A 20,412-nucleotide genomic window follows, 5' to 3' on the forward strand; every position below is an offset into this window, starting at 1 on the left:
AATTTGATCTCCCCGCCGGCTAGTTGAACCGTGTGTCCGGCCGCTTCGACGCGACCGATCGAGATGAGATTGTGCGGAATGCCGGGTGCGTGGATGACGTCAAGCAGGTCGACGGTGGTAGTCTTCCCGTCGTGCTTGTAAGTGAAACGTATGGTTCCGCGACCGAGGATGGGGGTGGTTCCGGCGCCTTGGAGGTACTTGCCAGTGACGGGTGAGTAGGTGGTGAAGAGGCGCCGTTCGCGCGCGACGTGCGATGTGGTGCCGGTGTCCGCGATCCATGCGCCGGCGCTCATAGCGGTAAGCGCGACCTCGTTGATCGTGGCGCCCGTCTCGATGAGAGCGTAGGCGTATCCTTCATCGTCCGAACTCTCCTCCGCCTTCCCTTTCTTCTCCTTCGCCGTCAACGCCTTCTCATCCTTTCCCGTCTCCCTTTCTTTCCCTTTGCCACCGCCCCACGGACGATGGTTCGGGCAATCCCTCTGCACCCCGACCTTCCCACACTTCCAGCAGTGCGGCGGCCCGCCGCTCCGCTTCCCGCCGGTCCCACCTTGCTTCGCCAGGAACGCGGCCTCGGTTGCGTGAGTGCGCGCTCCGTGATCGCGTATTGATCCGATGATGGTGTCCGGGTCTTGGAGCGCGCTCTCTTGAATCGAGCTCGTGAAGCCGCGCCAAGACTCCGGGAGTGCGCAGAGAAGCAGAAGTGAGAACTCATCGTTTGAGATCGTCCGGTTCATGTCCGCTAACTCCGACCGCCACACACCCATCCTCTGCACCCACTCGTCCACGTCCTCCCCATCAGAGTATTGTGAGTTCATCATCTTCCTCTTGATCTCGATGATGCGTCCCACGCCGCGTACTTGATAGTTCTTCTCCAATTTCATCCAGGCGTCGTGGCTCGTATCCGCGTCCGATACAAGCGCCGCGGCCGCTGACGCGGGAGCGGGCCGCGAACGCCAATCGGAGGAGAGGGAGGGGTGGATGGGTGTAGATGGAGGTTGGATGACCTCGATGTAGTGGTGCAGAGGCGTTGCCGGCACTAGGCGCAAAGCAGACGCAAACTAGAGTCACACGAGGGATGTCTAGCCCACAAAGACCAAGTTAACATAGCTCTACATACATACAGGCAATCGAGATACTCACCTAGCCCACAAAGACCAAGAGGTCGAGATGAGGGCTAGGACACGAAGTGCAAGTGCTAAGAGAGTCCGCGATACGGGCGCTTAAGCGCGGGAACAACCTTCCAATATAGTAGCAGGCAGAGAAAAGGCAAGGAAAAGACGAAAAATAATACGTAGGGCGAGTCCAGAGTCCGTTCCACGACATTACCCCCCTCCTAAAACCCATCCGTCCCGGATGGACATGATCCTCCCCTCCTGCCAGTCTTCCTTCTCCGTTTCTGCGTGCTCAGGGTGCTCAACCCTCCTCCACGGCAGCGCGGCGAATAGAGTCGCAGATATCTTGCGAGGCGCGTTGGGATTGCGCTCGTAGAACTCTGCGACCTTCTCTGGGGCATTGGCGACATTCGCCGCTGGTTCCCACGAGTCGTCCCCTTCTCCGTATCCCTTCCACCGCACCTGGAACTGAAGCCGGCGGTTGAAGAACCGACTGTCCAGAATCCTCTCCACCTCGTACTCCTCCTCTCCGTCCACTTCCACTGGCTCTGGCGGTGGTGCTCGTCGCCCGTTCACCTCGTTCCCTCCATACTTGGACAGCCGATCCACATGTACGACCGGGTGGATCTTGAGCGTGGGTGGGAGTTTGAGACGATAGGCTAGGTCACCCACGCGTTCGACCACCTTGTAGGGTCCCAGCTGCCGGACACCAAGCTTGCGCGTTGCCTGGTGCACACTGATGTCTTTTGCGCTAAGCCAGACCTTGTCTCCGACTTCGAATGCCTTCCGATCACGAGGGTGTTCCTCTGCGAAGTGAACCTTCATCTTCGCCTTGCCTGCGCGCAGCACTGATTCAATGTCCTTCTGTGCTTGGCGCATGCCCTCTAGACGATCCTCGAGATGAGGGAAGCGAGTCTCTGTTCCCACTGGTACCGTGAAGTCTGGCTTGTACCCGTACATGACCTCGAAGGGCGTGTGGTTGTGCGCAGAGTGGATTCGGCTGTTCAGTGCGAACTCGGCAGTTGGCAGATAGCGTACCCAGTCGTCTTGCCGTTTGCGTACGAACAGGCGCAAGTGCTGCTCTACTTCCTGGTTCGTTCGCTCGGTCTGTCCATTAGACTGAGGGTGGTACGCGGTGGTGAGTGCATGTTCAATGCCGAGCTTGCCGTAGAGTTCGTGCATTACGCGGGCGGCGAACTGGGGACCACGGTCCGACACGATCTTCCGAGGGACACCATGTAGGCGGAAGATCTCGCGGTAGTGCAGGTCTGCAATGCCAGCAGCGTCGACGCTGTCGCGTGTGGGGAGGACGTGACACTGTTTGCTGTAGTGGTCGACGTACACCGCGATGGCGTTGAACCCTTCGCACTCGGGGAGCCCAGTGACCAGGTCTACTCCCACCACCTTCCAGGGGGCCTCAGGGACGTCGTGCGGATGCAGGGTGGAGCGTGGATGTGGAGCTGGCTTGTAGCGCTGACAGCGCTCGCAGCCTGCGACGTACTTGGCCACGAAGAGCGCCATCCCAGGCCACCAGTAGTGTCGACTAACAAGCTCAAGGGTGCTGCTGCGTCCAGGGTGTCCAGCTGTGACCGAGTCGTGGCATCGCCGAAGAACCTCTCGTCTAAGCTCTGGGTCGGCCGGCACGTATAGGCGACCTTCATGATACACCAGGCCCCCGTGCTCTTCCCACTCGGCTACTCCACTTGCCATCCTGCGAGGCGGCGCTGCAAGCCCGCTTCTAACCTCCACTTCGCGCTTGGTGCACTCACGGATGCGTTGCTCGAGCAGATCGGTGTCGCTGCAGATGGTTGCAGCTAGCTGAGCGAACCGTTCTGGCTTGAGTACGACCTGCTCCTGGTTGTCCTCCGCGTCCGTGACCTGATGAGTGGGGAGACGCGAGAGAGGATCTGCCTGCGTGTTCGTCTTCCCAGGCTTGTGGGTGAGGACGAAGTCGAAGCGTGCCAACCAGATTGACCATCGCGCTTGCCGCCGTGAGAGATGCTGAGCAGTACGCCAGTACTCGAGGTTCCGATGATCCGTGATGATCTCAAAGGGATCTGGAAGGCCCTCAAGGTAGTGGCGCCAGTCCTCCAATGCTCGGATGATCCCCAAGAGCTCTCGGTCGTAGATCTCGTAATTGCGCTCTGCATCCGACATGGACTCTGAGCGGAACGCGATCGGGTGCCATAGGCCATCGGGGAGCTTCTGGAGCAGAACACCACCGGTTGCGAATCCAGAAGCGTCCACCTCGAGTCTGGTGGGTCGATCTGGTGCCCATGTAGCGAGAACCGGTTCGCTGATGAAGGCGTCCTTGAGCGCGCGGAATGCCTGACGCTGCGCGAACTCCCATGTCCACGCGACGTCCTTCTTTGTCAAGTCGTTCAAGGGACGAGCCAGCCTAGCAAAGTCCTTGATGAAGCGACGATAGAAGTTGGCAAATCCAAGGAAACCGCGCAGATCTCGCAGGTTACGAGGATCTGGCCAGTCGCGCACGGCTTTGACCTTCACCGGGTCCATGCTGACCGAGCCCTGACGGATCACCAGCCCCAGGTACTCCACCTCCTCCCGCTCAAACTCGCACTTCTCAGGGCGCAGGTAGAGGTCGTGCTCCTCCAACCGCTGAAGTACTTCGTGAACCAGTCGACGGTGCTCCTCTAGGGTGTCCGTGAAGATGAGGATGTCGTCCAGGTACACCGCTACCTTGCCCTGCGCAATGAGATCCGCGAAGATCGAATTCATCAGCGCTTGGAAGGTGGCTGGTGAATTGGTGAGCCCGAAGAACATAACCTTGGGTTCGAACAACCCTCGGTTAGTGACGAAGGCAGCCTTCCATTCGTCACCCTCCTTGATCCGGACGTTGTGGTATCCCCAGCGCACGTCGAACTTGGTGAAGTACTTCGCTTCTCGCAGCCGGTTCACAATGTCTGAGGCGAGAGGAAGCGGATAGCGGTTCTTGACAGTGACGTCGTTCAGCTTCCGGTAGTCCTGTACTAACCGGAGCTTCCCGTCCTTCTTCTTGACAAAGAAGACTGGAGACGCCATGGGGGACTTAGAGGGTGTGATGTATCCCTTGCGCATGTTGTCCTCCAGGAACCGATCAAGCTCCTCCTGCTCGTTCAGAGGCATGGGGAAAACCTTGGAGCGGATCGACTCAGGCGCATCAGGCTTGAGGTCGATCGCGTGGTCGTAAGGTTTCGACTCAGGGAGACGCTCTGATTCAACCTCGGAGAACACCTTAGCGTGGCGTCGATACTCCTCCGGGACCATCTCCTCGAACGTCTTCTGAGGTTTCCCCTTGTTGGCAGCCTCTGCCAGCTGCGTCGAATAGGTGTAGCCTGCCGCACACCACACCTCCTCCCTCGCATCCTCCAACACTCCTGCCTTCTGCCACTTCCGTCGCTGTGCCCGGTTCGCGTTGATACGCTCAAACGCAGGCCGTTCCTCCTCCTCCTCGTCCGTCTCAATCCGCATCTCTCCCTTCTCCCAGTCTATCTCCGGATTCACCGTACGTAACCAAGGCAAGCCAAGAATCATGTCCTCTGGTCCCAGATCTGTAACTAAGAAATCGAGACGCTCGCTATATGTACCCATACCTAACGTAAGCCTTGTGAAATGCGTAATACTGCCTGCTTTGTTCTTTGTACCGTCGATATTGTGCACTGTGATCTCCTTGAACAACGGGTGCACCGAAATACCATGCCTATCTATGAACCTTTTACTAACAAAAAGCGAAGTCGCACCAGAGTCAATCATTGCTGCGGTCTTAACACTCTTATCGTTTCCTTTTACTATCACGCTAGTGCGAAAATGCGAACCGGATCGATTTGCTTCAGGTATAGTACAGCTATCTACGGTATCGTACGCGCTAGGTACAGGTTCAGGGAAAGAAGAAGAAGAGACCTTGGGTGGGGGCGCCGCTGCCGCAGCTCTTAAGCGGGCCCGTTCGGAAAAGACTTTTGGAGCAGTTCAAGCTCGCCACGGAGGATCTTCTGCTGCTCCGTCATCTGCTGCATCTGCTCGAGGATTGCGTTGATCCCCTGCACATTGGAGTTCGCCGTTGAGGTCGACGCGACCGGGCTGTCCTCGGTGGTAGCTGCAACGCGCTGCTGACCGCCCAAGCGTGGCCTGCCCAGTGCCTTGCTCTGGCAAACGCTCTCGCGATGGCCACGGCCTCCGCACCAGCGACAAGTCTCGTTCGAGTGGTTGCCGTCCTTCTTCTGGTGGTCGGTCGCACCACAGCCCCAGCACCTGCCGTTCATCGACCGCCTGAACTCGCTCAGCTTGGCAGCATCAATGTCCATCGCGTCGGGGTCGCGGGAGGTGCGCATGGTCGAGGGAGTTGCCACGGATGCGAACTGCCCGGTGGCGGTACGAGGGACAGTCAGGGTCGCAACAGACTTGCCCTGTTCGCGCGCACGCTCAGCCTTGCGCGTGCGAATGCGCATGTCGAGGTCCGTAGCGACCTGAACAAGGTCGGGGAGCGCAGCAGTGTTGCGAGCAGTATGCACCAACTCATCTTTGATCTCCGAGGAGAGGTGCTCGTAGAACCTGTCGCGGAGGTCGGTCTGGCTGTAGCCTGTCCTGTCCGCGAGCTCATTGAACCGCGCGTAGTACTCGACGACGGAGAGGCTACGCTGGTGAAGAGCCTGCAGGGCTGCCTTCGCGTCGACTGCCTCGTCGGCCGTCTCGAATCGCGTTTTGAACGCCGCTCTGAAGGTCGTCCAGTCGTTGTTGAACACGGCCAGCCCGTTACCGATCGTTTCCAGGTAGGGGGTAGCCCAGATCGCAGCGTCATCGGTGAGGAGAGTGAGAGCCGACTTGATCCACTTCGCGTCGTCGCGATCGAAGCCGCCCGTGGCGTTGGCAGTGTTCAGATGGCCACCCATCTGCATCGCGTAGACTTGGAAGGATGCTACGAAGCGGCGTGCATCCGAACTGGTCTTGCCGTTGTACGGCTGGGGCTTGTTCGCGACCTTTGTCGCGTCCTTCGTGGCTTGGGTGTTGACGTTCGAAGCCACCGTCGCATTCGTCATAGCTTGGGGAAGGGTGGTGGACAGGTTCTGGAACGCGGTTGCCAGATTTGTCACCGCCTGCGTAAGGTTGGCCTGTCCGGCAACCAACTGCTGCTGGTTCGCGGTGAGGGCCTGCATGAGGGCCTGAAACTGCTGGGCATCCATGACTAGGGGTGGGATAGGAGTGTGGGTCTCGTCGAATCTAGCCCTGCGGGTCGTGTAGGTGACAGGGGTACGGATATGAAGACACGGTTGGTCGTCGCACTCTCGCCAGAGGAGGTCGTTTCGCTCGTTGCGGACGATGTGGACGTGCCGGTTGTCTTCAGTGTCAACCGCGTGCTGATGACCTGCGCAAGCCACCGTGCTCTAGGAACCAGGATACGCTCCGGGGAAGTGAACACCTATTGAGGCTTCCGGGCAGCCAATCAGTCGGGATGACCAACTGCGCGGATAGAGTCGTCGGCCGGGAGCGGGGTAGTGTTCTCAGAGTGTGATACTCGAGCTCAACAGGCCCAGGGAGACTGCGATACGCTCAGAGCCTTATAACTCCGGCAGGTATGCAGGGTAGGGGAAGAGCGGGGCGAGTGGCACAGGGTGGGGACGATGCTTGCGCGAGTGGGGGCGATCCGATGCTTTGATGCCAGCACTCACTGGTTAGATCTCGACCTAATGACGCGGGAGCGGGCCGCGAACGCCAATCGGAGGAGAGGGAGGGGTGGATGGGTGTAGATGGAGGTTGGATGACCTCGATGTAGTGGTGCAGAGGCGTTGCCGGCACTAGGCGCAAAGCAGACGCAAACTAGAGTCACACGAGGGATGTCTAGCCCACAAAGACCAAGTTAACATAGCTCTACATACATACAGGCAATCGAGATACTCACCTAGCCCACAAAGACCAAGAGGTCGAGATGAGGGCTAGGACACGAAGTGCAAGTGCTAAGAGAGTCCGCGATACGGGCGCTTAAGCGCGGGAACAACCTTCCAATATAGTAGCAGGCAGAGAAAAGGCAAGGAAAAGACGAAAAATAATACGTAGGGCGAGTCCAGAGTCCGTTCCACGACAGCCGCCGTCCCGAGCTTGAGTTGCATACCGACAAGCGCCGCGAGGTCTTTGTCTTCCCAGGCTTCGACGTCGGCTCTGTTGCTCCTGTCGTCGGCTAGCTTCGGGCGCGTCTCGTGACCGAGGACGATGTCCGAGATCTTCGCGAGTTTGAGAAGCCCTGAGAATTGCCGACGCCACCGGGGATAGTCGCTCGATCCCGAGAGTGGCTCAATCTTCGCCCGGAGCAACGAGTTGATCTTGTCGGTGTTGGAAGTCATAGTGAGTGGAGATGTCAAGCTAAGGTGTGTACAAGAGGCTGAGTGGATACTGCTTTAGAACGAAGCAGGGCTCATAACCTGTAGAAGTTCGCGCAGGTTCGGGGAAGGGAAAACGAAGCTTGATTAGCGCTGTATGCGCGCGCGCTGTAAATAGTACATGACAAGAACAAAGACCTAAGAGTATCGTAAGGCGTGATAGACTGAACTAAGAGATAAGGAACTACAAAGGTATCATCCGAACGCATAGCGTAATCTAATCTAATCGTAGCCGGCGCTTCCGCGCGTATCTTCAACAACCAATACGGACTGACTGATGCCACTAATGCCACTTACAACTTGTTTGTTGATTTTTATCTCATGTATCGCTCGTGAGGGCGGAGCTATATTATGTATAGGCAGTACGGGACGTACAGGTTGGCGCATACAGGGATAACGTCTCGGCGCACCGAGGACCAGGCCCGGGCAAGGGCGAATCCGCCAAAAGTAGGGAATGCGAAGCGCATATCAGTAGCTAATTGGTAACGAACGAGGGGGAGTAATAATGTACATTATGGCGACACCTCCGCGCGGAGCACGGTGGGGCATGCCGTCAGGCCGGCGTGACAAAGTCGTCGAGACTAAACTAGGACCGCGCAGACCGAAACCTGCCAACGCGATCCCCATCATACGAACGAGCGCGAGGTGGACCACGTGGTTCGTGAAATCTTGCGAGTGAGGATCGCCGCCGTGCCGAACTCACTGTCGATGACCGAGTTGCAATGCTAGAATAGACGGTTAGAAGTATAATGCCTCCATTCTGCTGATTGCATCGTTGTCAGTGGACGAATCGAGAAAAGCATTTCGACCGAGATGCTCACTTTGGTTCGCACATCATAGGCAGACGACACCGAGATGCAAGGTCCGGCGTTCCCATTAGTATTGTAGAAGCGTTGCTGGATAGATTTACAAACGACGTCGTCTCGTCCGGTCCATACCGTGCTTAGTAGCACGGCGCAGTCTTCAACGCTTCGGCCACCTTCACCACCTCTTCGTCCGCCCACTTCACCTTGTTCTCGTCCACATGTCCTGGGTCCTGCCGCGCCTGCTCGAGCACAACGAGCGCAAGGAAGAGCGTGTACCACAGCCGCTTCGTCTTCTGTCGCGCGAACAGCACCAGCGGGCTCCCGTAGCCCTCCACGAACGCCTCGCTCGGCGCCATCCACATCGCCTCCAGCAGCGGGTCGCCCCACAGCGCGTGCCCGACCGCCGCGAACGACGTCACCGCGACCTCCGCGTCCGCGCCCCTGTCGGGATCGAAGTCGACGAGCGTCGTCGCGTCGTCGCCGGTGAAGGTGACGAGCGACGGGACCTCGCAGTCGTCGAAGAGGAAGAAGCCGATCGCGCGCGACAGGCACACGCGCAGGTCCGCGTACGGCAGCGCGATGCCCGCCGCCTCCGCGTCGTCGAGCGCGCCCTCGACGAGCGGCGTGAACGCCTCCTGCCAGCTGTACAGGCCGTCCGCCGACTGCGAGGGGAGACCGAACCAGTCCATCTGGATGGTGTCGTGCATTCGCTTGAGGTACTGGCCCAGTAGGAGGTCGAGCATCACGAGCTGGCGTGGAGACAGCTTGCCGGAGGCGCGCGCGAGGGCAAGCGGGACGCCTTTGGGGTGCGCGAGGAGCAGGTAGGGGCAGGGAACGAGGGACCTGGAGGCGTCATAGTCGAGGATTTCGGGTGTGGGGATGCCGGTGTTGGAGTCGAGGATGAGTTTGAGGAGCTCGTGCACGCTCGCGAGGGAGTTCGGGGAGTAGTTTGTGGATACCACGGTCGACGTCGGTGCGACTTTCAGCAAGTAGGAGGTGCCGTCGCCGGTGCGCACAACATAAGAGGTTATGGGGGTGAACGCACTGTGGTCTCTGGATGAGTCCGGTGATGTCTGTCAATGGACTCAGGACTCACTCGAAACCGCTGAGGTGCTTGCGCTCGACCTCTTCGATGACCACTGATTCCCTGCGGGCCTTGCTGACAATCTTCGCTGCGTCCTCTGCCGTGACCGCGGCCATCGTGGTCGTCGTTGATCAAGAGGATAAACCAGGCTGCAACCCCCTCCGCGCGAGCACAGAGCAGCACCTCCCCGGCCCGCTCGTCCGCTGCGCGGCTCAGGCCATCGGTGCAGCAGGCCCAGCAGAGCGTTCCGGAGTGTGCTCCCCATTGCCCAATACCTACTCCAGCTCCTCCTCCTCCTCATTGCCGTTGCTCTGCACCCAGCCTGGTGTGTTCCCACCTGACACCTCAGCCCCGCCGCCGCCAAATCCAGGCTCCCAGTCCTCCGGCTCCTCCTCCTCCACCTCCACCCGCAACTTCCACTCGTACCTGTCCCGCAAGAGCTGAACCGCCCGTGTCGCCCGCTCCACCCGCAGGTCGTGCTCCACCCGTATCTGCTCGCACCCCCGCAGCACATCCTCGTATTCTGGGTGGCCACGACCGCGCGGCCCCACCACCGGCGCGAGTCCGAGCACCCCCAGCGAGCCCTTCGTGTGCATGCACGCCGCCAGGTGCCGCACCGCGTCGTTCTCAGCTCGCAGCACGTCCAGCGTCGGCTGCGTGCGCAGGTGGTGGATGAACTCGCCGTCGACCTGCGCGTCCGACAGCGGCGCGCGGGGTGCGAGCACGATCTTCTCGTACGGGTTGCCCTGCGCCGCGGTGCTCGCTTGGTGCGCGGCGGAGAGGGTCATGGACAAGCTGTGGGACTGGGAGAGGAGGATGTTGTATTTGGAGAGGATCTCGGGCCAGGGGGGCATGAGGTTGGCGCCGCCCATGGCGAGGGTGCGTTGGAGGAGCTGGATGGACTCGACGATCTGGTTGGTCTTGAACCGGAGGGACTCGAGCTGGCCGACGGGAAGAATTTTTATGTCGGTCGGCAGGGCGTCCGTGGTTTTTGAGCGGGAGAGCAATCCATTGAGACGGTTCATGAATGCGAGGACAAAGCGAGAGAGGGAGGAGAGTGAGAGACGCCCGACAACAGGCCGCTCCGGACTGCTTGAGACCCCACAATGACAAACAACACGTCGTCGATGATGGTTTACACCAGGCCAAACAAACAAAGTTCGCGGGTAAGTTTTGAAGATTGCGGTTGATCTTTTCGAAAGGAACACCGGTTGACGCGACCCCAACATTGACGTCCGCAGACAAATCCGTAGTAGATCTTCTTCGTCGGTCGAAGACAAGTATCACCTCTCCCCCATCGGTTCGTGCACCACAGCTGGGAACAGGATGTTGTGCGCACCGCCTGCTTTGACTACGGCCAGAGCTACAAAGGCGATCCGAAGTCCAGGCGTATATGAAGGATCTGAAGTGCATCTTTTTGGTTAACGGCCGGGCGAAGACTCTTTGCTTCTGCCCTGAGGCAGCCGGACGGTGCCCAAATTCACCTCTTCGACAACACTCTGCTTTGCGGTCTTCGATTACGAGAGTTTGAAGAAACAAGAGCGCGGCAAGCGCGACTGTCTTGGTCCGTCTCAGTAGGAACCATAATCGTTCATCTGCGACAGCGCGCAGTGTCCTCTGGCACCTCGTCTCTGTGCCGCGCTTCTTGTCGAACCCGTTGTACGTGCACACTGCTGGTGGTGTGGTATTCGCATGATGGTCGACGGTAGCACAAAGCAATCACGGCTGAATCCACAACGCCAGGCGGGCCCCGAAAAAATGCTCAACCCAGCACACCCGGACGGAGACCGAATTTTGGGGTGTCTCGGAGAATCCCGATCTCGGCCTCCCTCGGCGCGTCGAAATTCAGTCTCCGCTTAGAAGGGCCATGCTGAACTTTTTTGACACCCGCCTAGCGTTATGGATTCAGCTGTAATGCCACCGCCGCCGCGTGGTCTGAGTGAATCGGAACAGTACTTACTTGGTGGGCGACCGTGGGAGCCACTACGAGACGGTCGATAAGCGCCAAGAAAGCCAACAGGCGGCCGCAAGCGCGCGCACCTCTTCGTCCCGACCGCCTCGTCTCGGACAGTAGCCTTTCGTTGTCCGCCTGTTCGGTCGGTGCTATTGGGCCCGCGACTGGGCAGGAACGCGGCTGACTCGTTTGTCGCAGGCATTTCCCCCTGCCACCCTCGCCCCGCCCTGCGCCACGCCCTGAGCGGCTGACACTGTACGCCATTCGTTTTCCTCACACTCACTCGCTCTCCTCACACTCACTCGCACCCTCACACTCACTCCCTCACTTATCCATGGCTTCCGATGCTGCCAATCAGGCCGCCTCTCAAGGCTCTGCTGCGTCTGCCCCTCCTCTCGTCGACCTATCGAGCCCTCGCAAGGGTGGTCCATACGCCTCACGTAGTCTCGCCAACACCGACATTGACGTCCAGCCCACCGCCCGGATCGCTCGAGGTCTCATGTTGGAGAGGTCGTCCAAATGCACCACGCCGCTGACTCTCGACGAGTTCATGCGCACCTTGATGCCCGAGTTCGACGAGGGGGACTTTAACAAGGCGTTCTCCGCAAAAGACATCAAGAGCATCGGGGGCCGCTTCCATCGCAGGCTCAAGAACAAAGACCACACGGACAAATTGAACGTGGTTGAGAAAGACGTGAGCGCTGCCTGGGTACGTCTCCTCGCTTGTCGTCGTCGTCGGCTCGTGTCTTATGTCAATGTATGCACACTTCGACAGGCAAACGTCAACAAAAGCCGTCCTCTTTGCCCCGGATCCGTATTTGGCCTCTCCGAGAACTACCCCGACGTAGGAGAGCCGACCGGGTCGAAGTGCGACGGCCACTTCATTCACGAGCGCGACCAACACTCCATCAAAGAGAAGCGGCCCAACTGGGACTACCACCGCTTCACCGTCGAGTTCAAGCGCGGCGGGACCCAGAACGATCCTTGGGACGACGACAAGACGTACAACCCCGAGTCGACTGCTGTCTCGCGTAAAGTTGTCCGCGGCCAGCTCTCCTCCTACGCCGACCTCGTCTTCAAGCACCAACACCGCCTCTTCCACTTCATGCTCCTCGTCAACAGCGCTCGCTTCCGCATTCTTCGCTGGGACCGGTCCAGGATCGCGGTAAGCGAGGCGACCGACTACGCCAAGGGGGTCCGCGGCACTCGACAGCTCTTTAGGGTCCTCTACGCGCTCTCGATCATGACAGACAAGCAAGCGGGATACGACCCCTCTGCTTTCCGGCTCGAGCCTGGCTCGTGTGGGTGGGAGCGGATGAGCCACCTGGGCGACCCCACCAAGCACGCGTCCGACGTCGACCACGCTGAGCGTTTTGACTTTGCCGACCCCGACAAGACCACCTACCCCGAGAACCTCTACCATCCTCAAGACGCTTCTCATCACTCGCTGTTTGACACCGGCGGGATCTACAGCGACCCGAGGGCAAAGGTGACGTCGAACGCGCCGTGGGCCGACTGCGTCGATCTCCCCACATTCCAGTACATCCGGGCCAAGTTCAAGGCTTCCATTAGCGGCGATCGCCCTCGATACATGTTCACCATCAAAGGCAGGTACTATCTCGTGGGTTTCGCCGAGTTTGCGGCGGTGGGTCCGATCGGGCGGGGTACGCGCGGCTTCCCCGCGCTGGAGTGGCACACTCAGCAGTTCGTGTGGGTCAAGGATTGTTGGCACCCGTTCTACGCAAACACCGCAGTGGAGGGCGACATTCTCAAAGAGCTCAACGAGGATGGCATCGAGAACGTGCCGACGCTGGTGGCATACGAAGACTACGAGGGCGAACACCAGGTGACGTGGGTGTCCGAGCACAGCGACCACCTGCAAGCTGAAGCCGCGTCGACGTCGACCACGGAACGTCCGAAGGCCCCTCTCCCCACCCGCTCCCGCCCGCCGCACTCCCCGTCGCCCGCGCCGAAGCCACATGTGTACAAGCAAGCCCAGCCAGCCCAGCCTTCGACGTCCTCTTCGGCGCAAGGACCCTCCGTCCCCTCCCTTGCGGCGTCGTCTGGTCAGTCTGGCGTCAAGCGTCTCCACGGACAGGACGAAGCCAAGACATCTACACTGGTCGAGCCGCCTGACTACGTCCCCGGACCTCGCCACATGCGTCATTGCCGTCTCGTCGTCGCCGAGGTGTGCTTGAAGCTCTCGACGTTCGAGTCGTCTCAGCAGCTGGTGCAGACTATCTACTGGGCTTTTCGTGGTGAGTATTTCCCCAGTCTGCCCGCGTGCCAGAGTGAGCTGACCGCGGTCATCGCAGCGCATGCACAAGCATATGATGTCTCCAAGGTCCTACACCGCGATGTGAGCGCGGGCAACATCCTGATGTACCCCAGGATCTTCCACGCGGAAGGCAAGACTGCTTGTTGGAGTCGCGGTATTCTCGGCGACTGGGAGATGGCCAAGAAGATCACGGTTTCCGACGTATCTCAGCCCGAGCGCACTGTGAGTCGTTTCGATGTCGCATCTCGCACTTTTCGCTAAGGACGTTCGCAGGGAACGTGGCCTTATATGTCGGTCATGTGTCAGGACGATGCATCGTTGGGGCCGAAGGTCGGAGATGAGGTCGAGTCCTTCCTCCACGTTGTTGCCCACCAGGGCCTCCGCTTCGTGAACCACAATTGGTCGAAGGTCGACGTGCACCAGTTCTGCCTCCAGTACTTCGAAAGCCATGCCGGCAACCGGAGCAACATGCGGTCGAGCCCGTTTAAGAAGGAGTGCATCCGTAAGGGCGTACTTAACCATCCCACCGGAATCCTCGGTCGTCTCGAGTTTACCGCGGTTGGTGACGACGGCGGCGCGGCGGTACACCCTCTCAACGAGCTCGTCCAACTTCTCCTGAACCTGTGCTCGGCCCGGTTCGCGGTCCACCTCTACGAGGTCGAGCTCGCTGAGTACAAGTCCGCAGTGTCCCGACCTGCGGCCCAGGTCGCTTCGCAGACCACTCAGTCGATCAGCCTCTTCAATCCGATACGGAGGGTCGTCGCCGCCGCTGCTACCGCTCCTGTGCCCAAACTCCCATCGAACCCTGGTGAGCCTGTAGAAACGGACGCCGCTCTACTGGATGACCATGCGCATGTCCTGGACATGCTGGAGGGGTTCGCGTACCCTCCGCTCACGGAGACGGGCGCGCCGATGCGGACGTGGCCGGCGAACGACAGGAGCGCGGAAGACGCGCTCATCGGGTACGATCCGTACGCTGGCTTCCCCCTTCCGGTCGCCGCTGGGTTGAAGCGGACGTTGGTCAAGGCGCGGAAGACGTCGCAGGGGCAGTCGGCGGGCGCCGCTCACTCGCGTAGTTCGGATTAGACGTCGATGGACTGGGGGCCGTACGAACGATAAGTTGTGTGGACAGCTGTGTAGCATATTTCATCTGCGTGTATCATACAGATTTTCTGTCGGTTTTGCTCGGTCGCGCATCGTGTGATAAATCCCGAGATATGATCCTCTTCAACCCGTAAATACTTTGATTGGGACGAGGATTGCGGTCGGTTGGACCGCCGCCCGCGCTCCATTCGTTAGCGACTTTGGAACTATGTACACGGTTGTAGGACCAATCCTACAGATCTGACCTGCCCTCTCGACTTGGCGGGCGTTAGTAGTGATTGTCGCACCCAATCCGCTCACCACGGAGCCACGTGCCCCTGAGATGGGGATCCCATAGCTTGGCTGGAGTAGTCGGCTGTGCGTAGGCGTCGTGAGCAACGTCGCCACAAATTGAACGGAAAGACAACGAACTCGATCGGATAATGGTCTTGTTGGCGATGAGAGTAAAGGGCGCGAGTCATTTTCGGCCACTTGGAGGATACCGTCTAGCTAGCCTCAGATCACCGGCGTTGCTGGCCCAGCAGACCCTTCCGGGGTGTCCTCCTCATTGTTCATCGCCCAATACTTACTCCAGCTCCTCCCCCCCCCTCGCTGTCGTTGGGTTTCTCCCCGCTCAGCGTGTTCTCACTCACCCCGGCCCCGCCGCCGCCAAACCCAGGCCCCCAGTCCTGTGACTCCTCCTCCTCCACCTCCACCCGCGACTTCCACTCGTACCTGTCCCGCAAGAGCTCCACCGCCTGCATGCCCCGCTCTGCCCGCAAGTCGTGCACCCCTCGGATCTGCCCGCACCCCCACAGCACGTCCTCGTATTCCGGGTGGTGGAGACCGCCCCGCCCCGCCCCGCCCCGCCGCCTCCGCGTGCCCGAACACCCCCAGTGAGCCCTCGGTGTGCATGTGCGCCGCCAGGTGCCGCGCCGTGTCGTTCTCCGCTCGCAGCGTGTCGTCGGCTGCGTGGGCACTGGGCAGATGAACTCACCGTCGACCTGCGCGTCCGACAGCGGCGCGCGCGGCGCGAGCGCCGTCTTCTCGTACCGATTGCCCAGCGCCGCGGCGCTCGCCTGGTGCGCGGCGGAGAGGGTCATCGGCAGGCCGTGGGACTGGGAGAGGAGGATGTTGTACTTGGAGAGGATCTCGGGCCAGGGTGCGTTGGAGGAGCTGGACGGACCCGACGATCGGGTCGGTCTTGAACCGGAGGGACTCGAGCTGGCCGACGGGAAGACTTTTTGTTTCGGTCGACAGGGTGTCCGTGGTGGTTGAGCGGAAGAGCAATCCATTGAGACGGTTCATGAATGCGAGGAAAAGGCGAGAGAGGAGGAGGAGGGGCGCCCGACGGAACTAGATGAGAGCGCCGAGCGCTTTTCTCAGACCACGAACTAGTTTCCGCACAATAACAAACACCACGCCGTCAACGATTGGTTACACCGGTCCAAGCAGCCTGGCTGCATTCAAGAATCAAGTTCGTGAGTGAAGCATAAAAGGTTGCGGTTCATATCTTCTAAAAGAACGGCGGTTGACAAATGTTGGGTATGTACCTCCAGTGTCCTGTATCGACATCCTCGAGACGTAGCACACTGCGTACCAAGTGACATCGCGACCATGATGCGCGTAGAAGCAGTGGTCCAGCCGTCTGCACATGCGGCAGTGGCGTCCTTCTGTCTAAGTCCCGTCCTTTCCCCCTTTGCTGCATCGTTGCTCCTCTCCTCTCCCCTCTTCCGATCCTTCTGCATCCACTATCGAGGCAGCCAACTTAGATCCCTCTCCCCAACCACTACTCGCCGCTCAATATTCAATCCTCTACGATACAACGCGGCCGTCCCGATGAAGCCTCCCAAAGCGGAAGAAGCACCTTCACTGTTCCCGACCCATCCGCTGCACTGGTGGTCGCGCCCGACTCAAGATGGAGCCACTTGTTGAAGACCTCGACGAGTTTATGCGCGACCTCAGCTTTCCCAAGGTCGACGAAGAAAAATTCGCCAAGGCGTACTCCCGCATCGCCGACATCCGCACCCACTTTTTGAAGGTCTTCGAAAACGAGGATTACGAGGATAGGGACGTGACACAAGCCTGGGTAAGTCTCTGCCTTCATCCCCTGCGAGCCCCAGAACCCATTTCGAGTCGTCGTGTCGCTCTCCAGGCGGACATGGACGTCGCACATACCCTCTGCCCCGGTACTGTCTTCGGGCCCTCGGAGAACAACTACCGGCTCGGAGGGGCCGCAGGGTCAATCCGTGACATCGGGTATTTCGTCCAGCAACACGACAAGGAATTGGTCACGCCATCCAAGGAGCCCAACTGGGGTTTCCAGCGATTCACTCTGGATTTCCAACGAGGGGACCCCTTCGACGACGAGGCCGTCTCCCTTGAGTCCGAGGCGGACCGCAATCAGCTGCTTTCCTACGCCAACCTCGTTTTCAAGTACCAGCATCGTGAGTTCTTGTACATGCTCTCCGTCAATAGCTCCAGGTTCCGTCTGCTGCACTGGGACCGGTCTGGTATTGTAGTGACGCCGCCGATGGACTACACGGCTACTTTGGACGACACCAAGAGGCTCCTCAGAGTTCTCTTCTCCCTCTCACGGATGGACAACAAGCAAGCCGGGTACGACTGCACGGTGTCCCAACTCTCCCCGAAGACGCTTGGGTGACAACGCATGCAATATCTGGCAGATCTCAGCCCTGGATGCGACATCAACCACAAGCAGTCCCCCGAGTGTTTGGATCTGCCTTTCCCAAGCACCTCCGCCGCACCTTCCCCCAGCCCAATCCTCCCCCCGTCCATCCTTCCTTCACTCCCGATGGCGTCTGCGGTCGTCAGACTCTAGATGAGACCCAGTCCGACAAGCCACTATCCACGTTGTGGGACGACTCAGACTTCGACCCGCGTACTTTCACCTACATCCGCCAACGCTTCAAGGCATCACTCGTCAAAGGCCTCCTATACGTGGTCGTCATCACGGGGAAGTTCTACCTTATCGGATCTGCTGACTTCGCGCTAGACGGCATGATTGGGCGCGGCACACGGGGCTTCAAGCTTCATTGCTCTGGAGTGGCACACCCAGCGTTTTGTCTGGCTCAAGGACTGCTGGCATCCATTCTATGCCGACGCCGGTGTCGAGGGCGAGCTGCTCCGGCGACTCAATGAGCACGTTGAACACGTGCCCACCGTGCTTGTGTATGAAGACTGCGAAGGCCAAGTCACCCATCGAACTCGGCTCAGGTCGAACCTACAAGGTGCTGCCGACATCGCACACACCAAACCACACGCATACAGCGAGCTGTCCGAGTCCCCGGCACCACCGTCGTCGGCCCATGCTGCATCACCGACAGCCGGAACGAAGCGACTTCTCGACGAGGACGAAGCGAAGCGCTCTAATGATGAGACGACGACGGAGCTCGCCGGATGTCACCTGCGGCACTGTCGCTTGGTCGTTGCGGAGGTGTGTCTCAAGCTCTCCGACTTCGAGAGGTCGCAACAGTTGGTGCAGGTTTTGTATTGCGCTTACCGCGGTCAGTCGCTCGTTTCTCTGGGTGCAAACGAGTATTGACAGTGCCGATAGCTCACAAGACGGCCTACAAGCGCGGGATCGTTCATCGCGACGTCAGTGCGGGGAATATTCTCATATGTCCTGTCTTCTTTCACAAAAACGGCCTGTCCGCGATCATCCGGCTAGGTCTTCTCGCGGACTGGGAAGTGGCTAAGGATCTAAGCGGCCGCTCACAAGTATCGCAGCCACCACACACGGTGTGTGATCTCATGCTCACGATCCACCCTCAAGTTCACTGACGTATCTCAGGGCACGTGGGCTCACCTCTCCGTCGCCCGACAAAACGACAAGAACCGGACGCCGGACGTCGGGGACGAGACGGAGTCGTTCTTGCACGTCGTCGCGCATCAAGTCCTTCGGTTCGTCCACCACGACTGGGAGCAGGGGGATGTGCACTCCTTCTGCTTCGCGTACTTCGATAGCTGTCAACGCCAACCGAGGTTGCAGTGCAGTGTCACGAAGGAGAGGTGCATCAAGGAAGGCAGGTTGGGGCACCCTCAGGACTTCAACCTGGCTCCTCACTTCGGCACGAAGGACGGCCCATACCGTGCCCACCCCCTCAATGTGCTCATCGACGAGCTGCTCACGCTCTGCTCCGCGCGCTTGGCAGTTCTCCAGCACCAGCAAGTCTCAGAAGCACAGCGCCAGTGGCAGGCGCTTCCCCGAGTGCGTCTTGCCCCCGAGAACAGAAACCAGGGCACCACGCTACTCAAGAAAGCCGCTCTAGATGTCGTGAGCGACCCGGGTGAGGATGAGCCCGTGCAAGAGGCCTCCGTCGTCGGTGATCCTCCGTCCTCGCCCGAAGAAAGCGTCAAGGCAAAGGCGAAACTGCTGGATGACCACCGCTACGTCGAGAAGCGGTTGCGGCAGTTTGCGTTTCCAGACAGCATCAAGGGTACCGAGCTCTACGTTTGGGAGTGGCCGAAGGAAGACAGGACGGGCCAGGACATGCTGATGGGTTATAACCCAAACCAATTCTCGATCCCTCCGCCTCGGGCTGCCTCCAAGGCGAGGAAGACGTCGGAAGCCCAGTCGGTGAAGGAGGCTCGATTGAGCGGTCACTAGTCGGAGGCTATGGCAAACGGATGCATATTGTTTGTACTGTGCGGATACAATCTCGTCTAGACCGGTCTGTCTCGGAGCGATCTGTCGAATACCACCGTGCGGTGTGGGACAGCGAGGGTCGCAGGTAAGATATTTGCTTACCACAAGCGATGAAGCCATCCTCGGACCACTGTGTCTTCCTATACCTCTGACGGATGCAGCGTGTGAGGGCATCTATAATCTCAGTGCATAGCACTGCGACAAGAATGGTCGGGTCGAACCGCGGTGTAGTGCTAAGCACAACAAAGCCCTTCACTCCAGGCTATACGTGTTCTTCTCAAGCTGAAGCGCGGCGTAAAGAAATAATTCCTCGAGTGGCACTGGATCTACTCACCTCGACCTCGAGGTCGCGTCTGACTTTCCACTCCGCTTCGGCCTTGATGACGACGTGGACGTCGTCGAGGTCCTCGATGATGAAGTGCTCCTTGTCGTTCATGGTGAGCAGTATCTGCTTCACCGCGGAGTCGCTGAGAAGGAGCAATCAGAGATCCTGCCGGAGAGCCCACGGTAGCGCGACTAACCAAGTGAGGAGGATGCCTGTAAGTACGCGGGGGGAGCGCATGTCGTGAGCGACATCGCAATGGAGGCTGGGAGGGAACGAACCTCTTATAGCCTTCATGTTCCTACGCGAGCGAGGCACTGGGAGCGCAGGACACGGCTCTGAGATGGTGGCGGGAGAGAAGACGCGTGACCGGGCCTGACGCGTGGCTCGCGACTGGGGTCGTGACCGGGCCCGGAGACGGGGAGCGCGAAGTGCTGAGCGACGAGGGCAGGCCATGCTCCGTCGGTCTACCCACGTTCCTCTCTCTCTCCACCCCCACCCCCGCCCCCACCGCGCGCGCGCAGTGCTCAGGAGGCCACGCCCGCCCACTCCGCCGCCCTCGAACCGCCTCCACTCGCTCTCCGCCCCGCAGCGCCAGCCGACAGCACCAGCCAGCCTCCGATTCGACTGCGGACCAGAGCTCGGACGAAGAGCGATCCACGGACGACATAAGACGATGCCCATCCCGCCCGCGGTCCTCACCCCAGACCTCTCGTGAGTCCCCCGTCTGCCCGCC

At 59.6% G+C, this 20,412-nt stretch overlaps 6 protein-coding genes across 6 annotated transcripts; 2 read left to right on the top strand and 4 right to left on the bottom strand.

Moving 5' to 3' along the window:
- Nucleotides 1-8,423: 8,423 nt before the first annotated feature.
- BXZ73DRAFT_54346 (uncharacterized protein) lies at nt 8,424-9,486 on the bottom strand (the record flags this gene model as incomplete). Its single annotated transcript, XM_048021150.1, has 2 exons — nt 8,424-9,330; nt 9,383-9,486. The coding sequence occupies 2 exons, from the start codon at nt 9,484-9,486 to the stop codon at nt 8,424-8,426; spliced, it is 1,011 nt and encodes a 336-aa protein (XP_047872939.1).
- Nucleotides 9,487-9,645: 159 nt separating this feature from the next.
- BXZ73DRAFT_106157 (uncharacterized protein) lies at nt 9,646-10,395 on the bottom strand (the record flags this gene model as incomplete). Its single annotated transcript, XM_048016526.1, has 1 exon — nt 9,646-10,395. The coding sequence occupies one exon, from the start codon at nt 10,393-10,395 to the stop codon at nt 9,646-9,648; it is 750 nt and encodes a 249-aa protein (XP_047872940.1).
- A 1,263-nt stretch (nt 10,396-11,658) lies between these two features.
- Nucleotides 11,659-14,688, top strand: BXZ73DRAFT_81328 (uncharacterized protein; the record flags this gene model as incomplete). The annotated part of the gene is made up of 4 exons (XM_048023484.1): nt 11,659-12,033; nt 12,100-13,582; nt 13,640-13,824; nt 13,876-14,688. The coding sequence occupies 4 exons, from the start codon at nt 11,659-11,661 to the stop codon at nt 14,686-14,688; spliced, it is 2,856 nt and encodes a 951-aa protein (XP_047872941.1).
- Nucleotides 14,689-15,002: 314 nt separating this feature from the next.
- BXZ73DRAFT_106159 (uncharacterized protein) lies at nt 15,003-15,993 on the bottom strand (the record flags this gene model as incomplete). The annotated part of the gene is made up of 3 exons (XM_048016527.1): nt 15,003-15,061; nt 15,683-15,836; nt 15,877-15,993. 3 exons carry the CDS (start codon nt 15,991-15,993, stop codon nt 15,003-15,005), a joined length of 330 nt encoding a protein of 109 aa, XP_047872942.1.
- Nucleotides 15,994-16,603: 610 nt separating this feature from the next.
- Nucleotides 16,604-19,315, top strand: BXZ73DRAFT_106160 (uncharacterized protein; the record flags this gene model as incomplete). Its single annotated transcript, XM_048016528.1, has 6 exons — nt 16,604-16,774; nt 16,841-17,304; nt 17,373-17,666; nt 17,737-18,212; nt 18,263-18,447; nt 18,500-19,315. The coding sequence occupies 6 exons, from the start codon at nt 16,604-16,606 to the stop codon at nt 19,313-19,315; spliced, it is 2,406 nt and encodes an 801-aa protein (XP_047872943.1).
- A 291-nt stretch (nt 19,316-19,606) lies between these two features.
- On the bottom strand, nt 19,607-19,973 carry BXZ73DRAFT_106161 (nucleotide excision repair TFIIH subunit; the record flags this gene model as incomplete). Its single annotated transcript, XM_048016529.1, has 4 exons — nt 19,607-19,636; nt 19,689-19,821; nt 19,876-19,891; nt 19,958-19,973. The coding sequence occupies 4 exons, from the start codon at nt 19,971-19,973 to the stop codon at nt 19,607-19,609; spliced, it is 195 nt and encodes a 64-aa protein (XP_047872944.1).
- Nucleotides 19,974-20,412: the final 439 nt, after the last annotated feature.

This window comes from Epithele typhae (assembly GCF_022376455.1).
Source record: "Epithele typhae strain CBS 203.58 chromosome Unknown BXZ73scaffold_78, whole genome shotgun sequence".
Classification (NCBI taxonomy): domain Eukaryota; kingdom Fungi; phylum Basidiomycota; class Agaricomycetes; order Polyporales; family Epitheliaceae; genus Epithele; species Epithele typhae.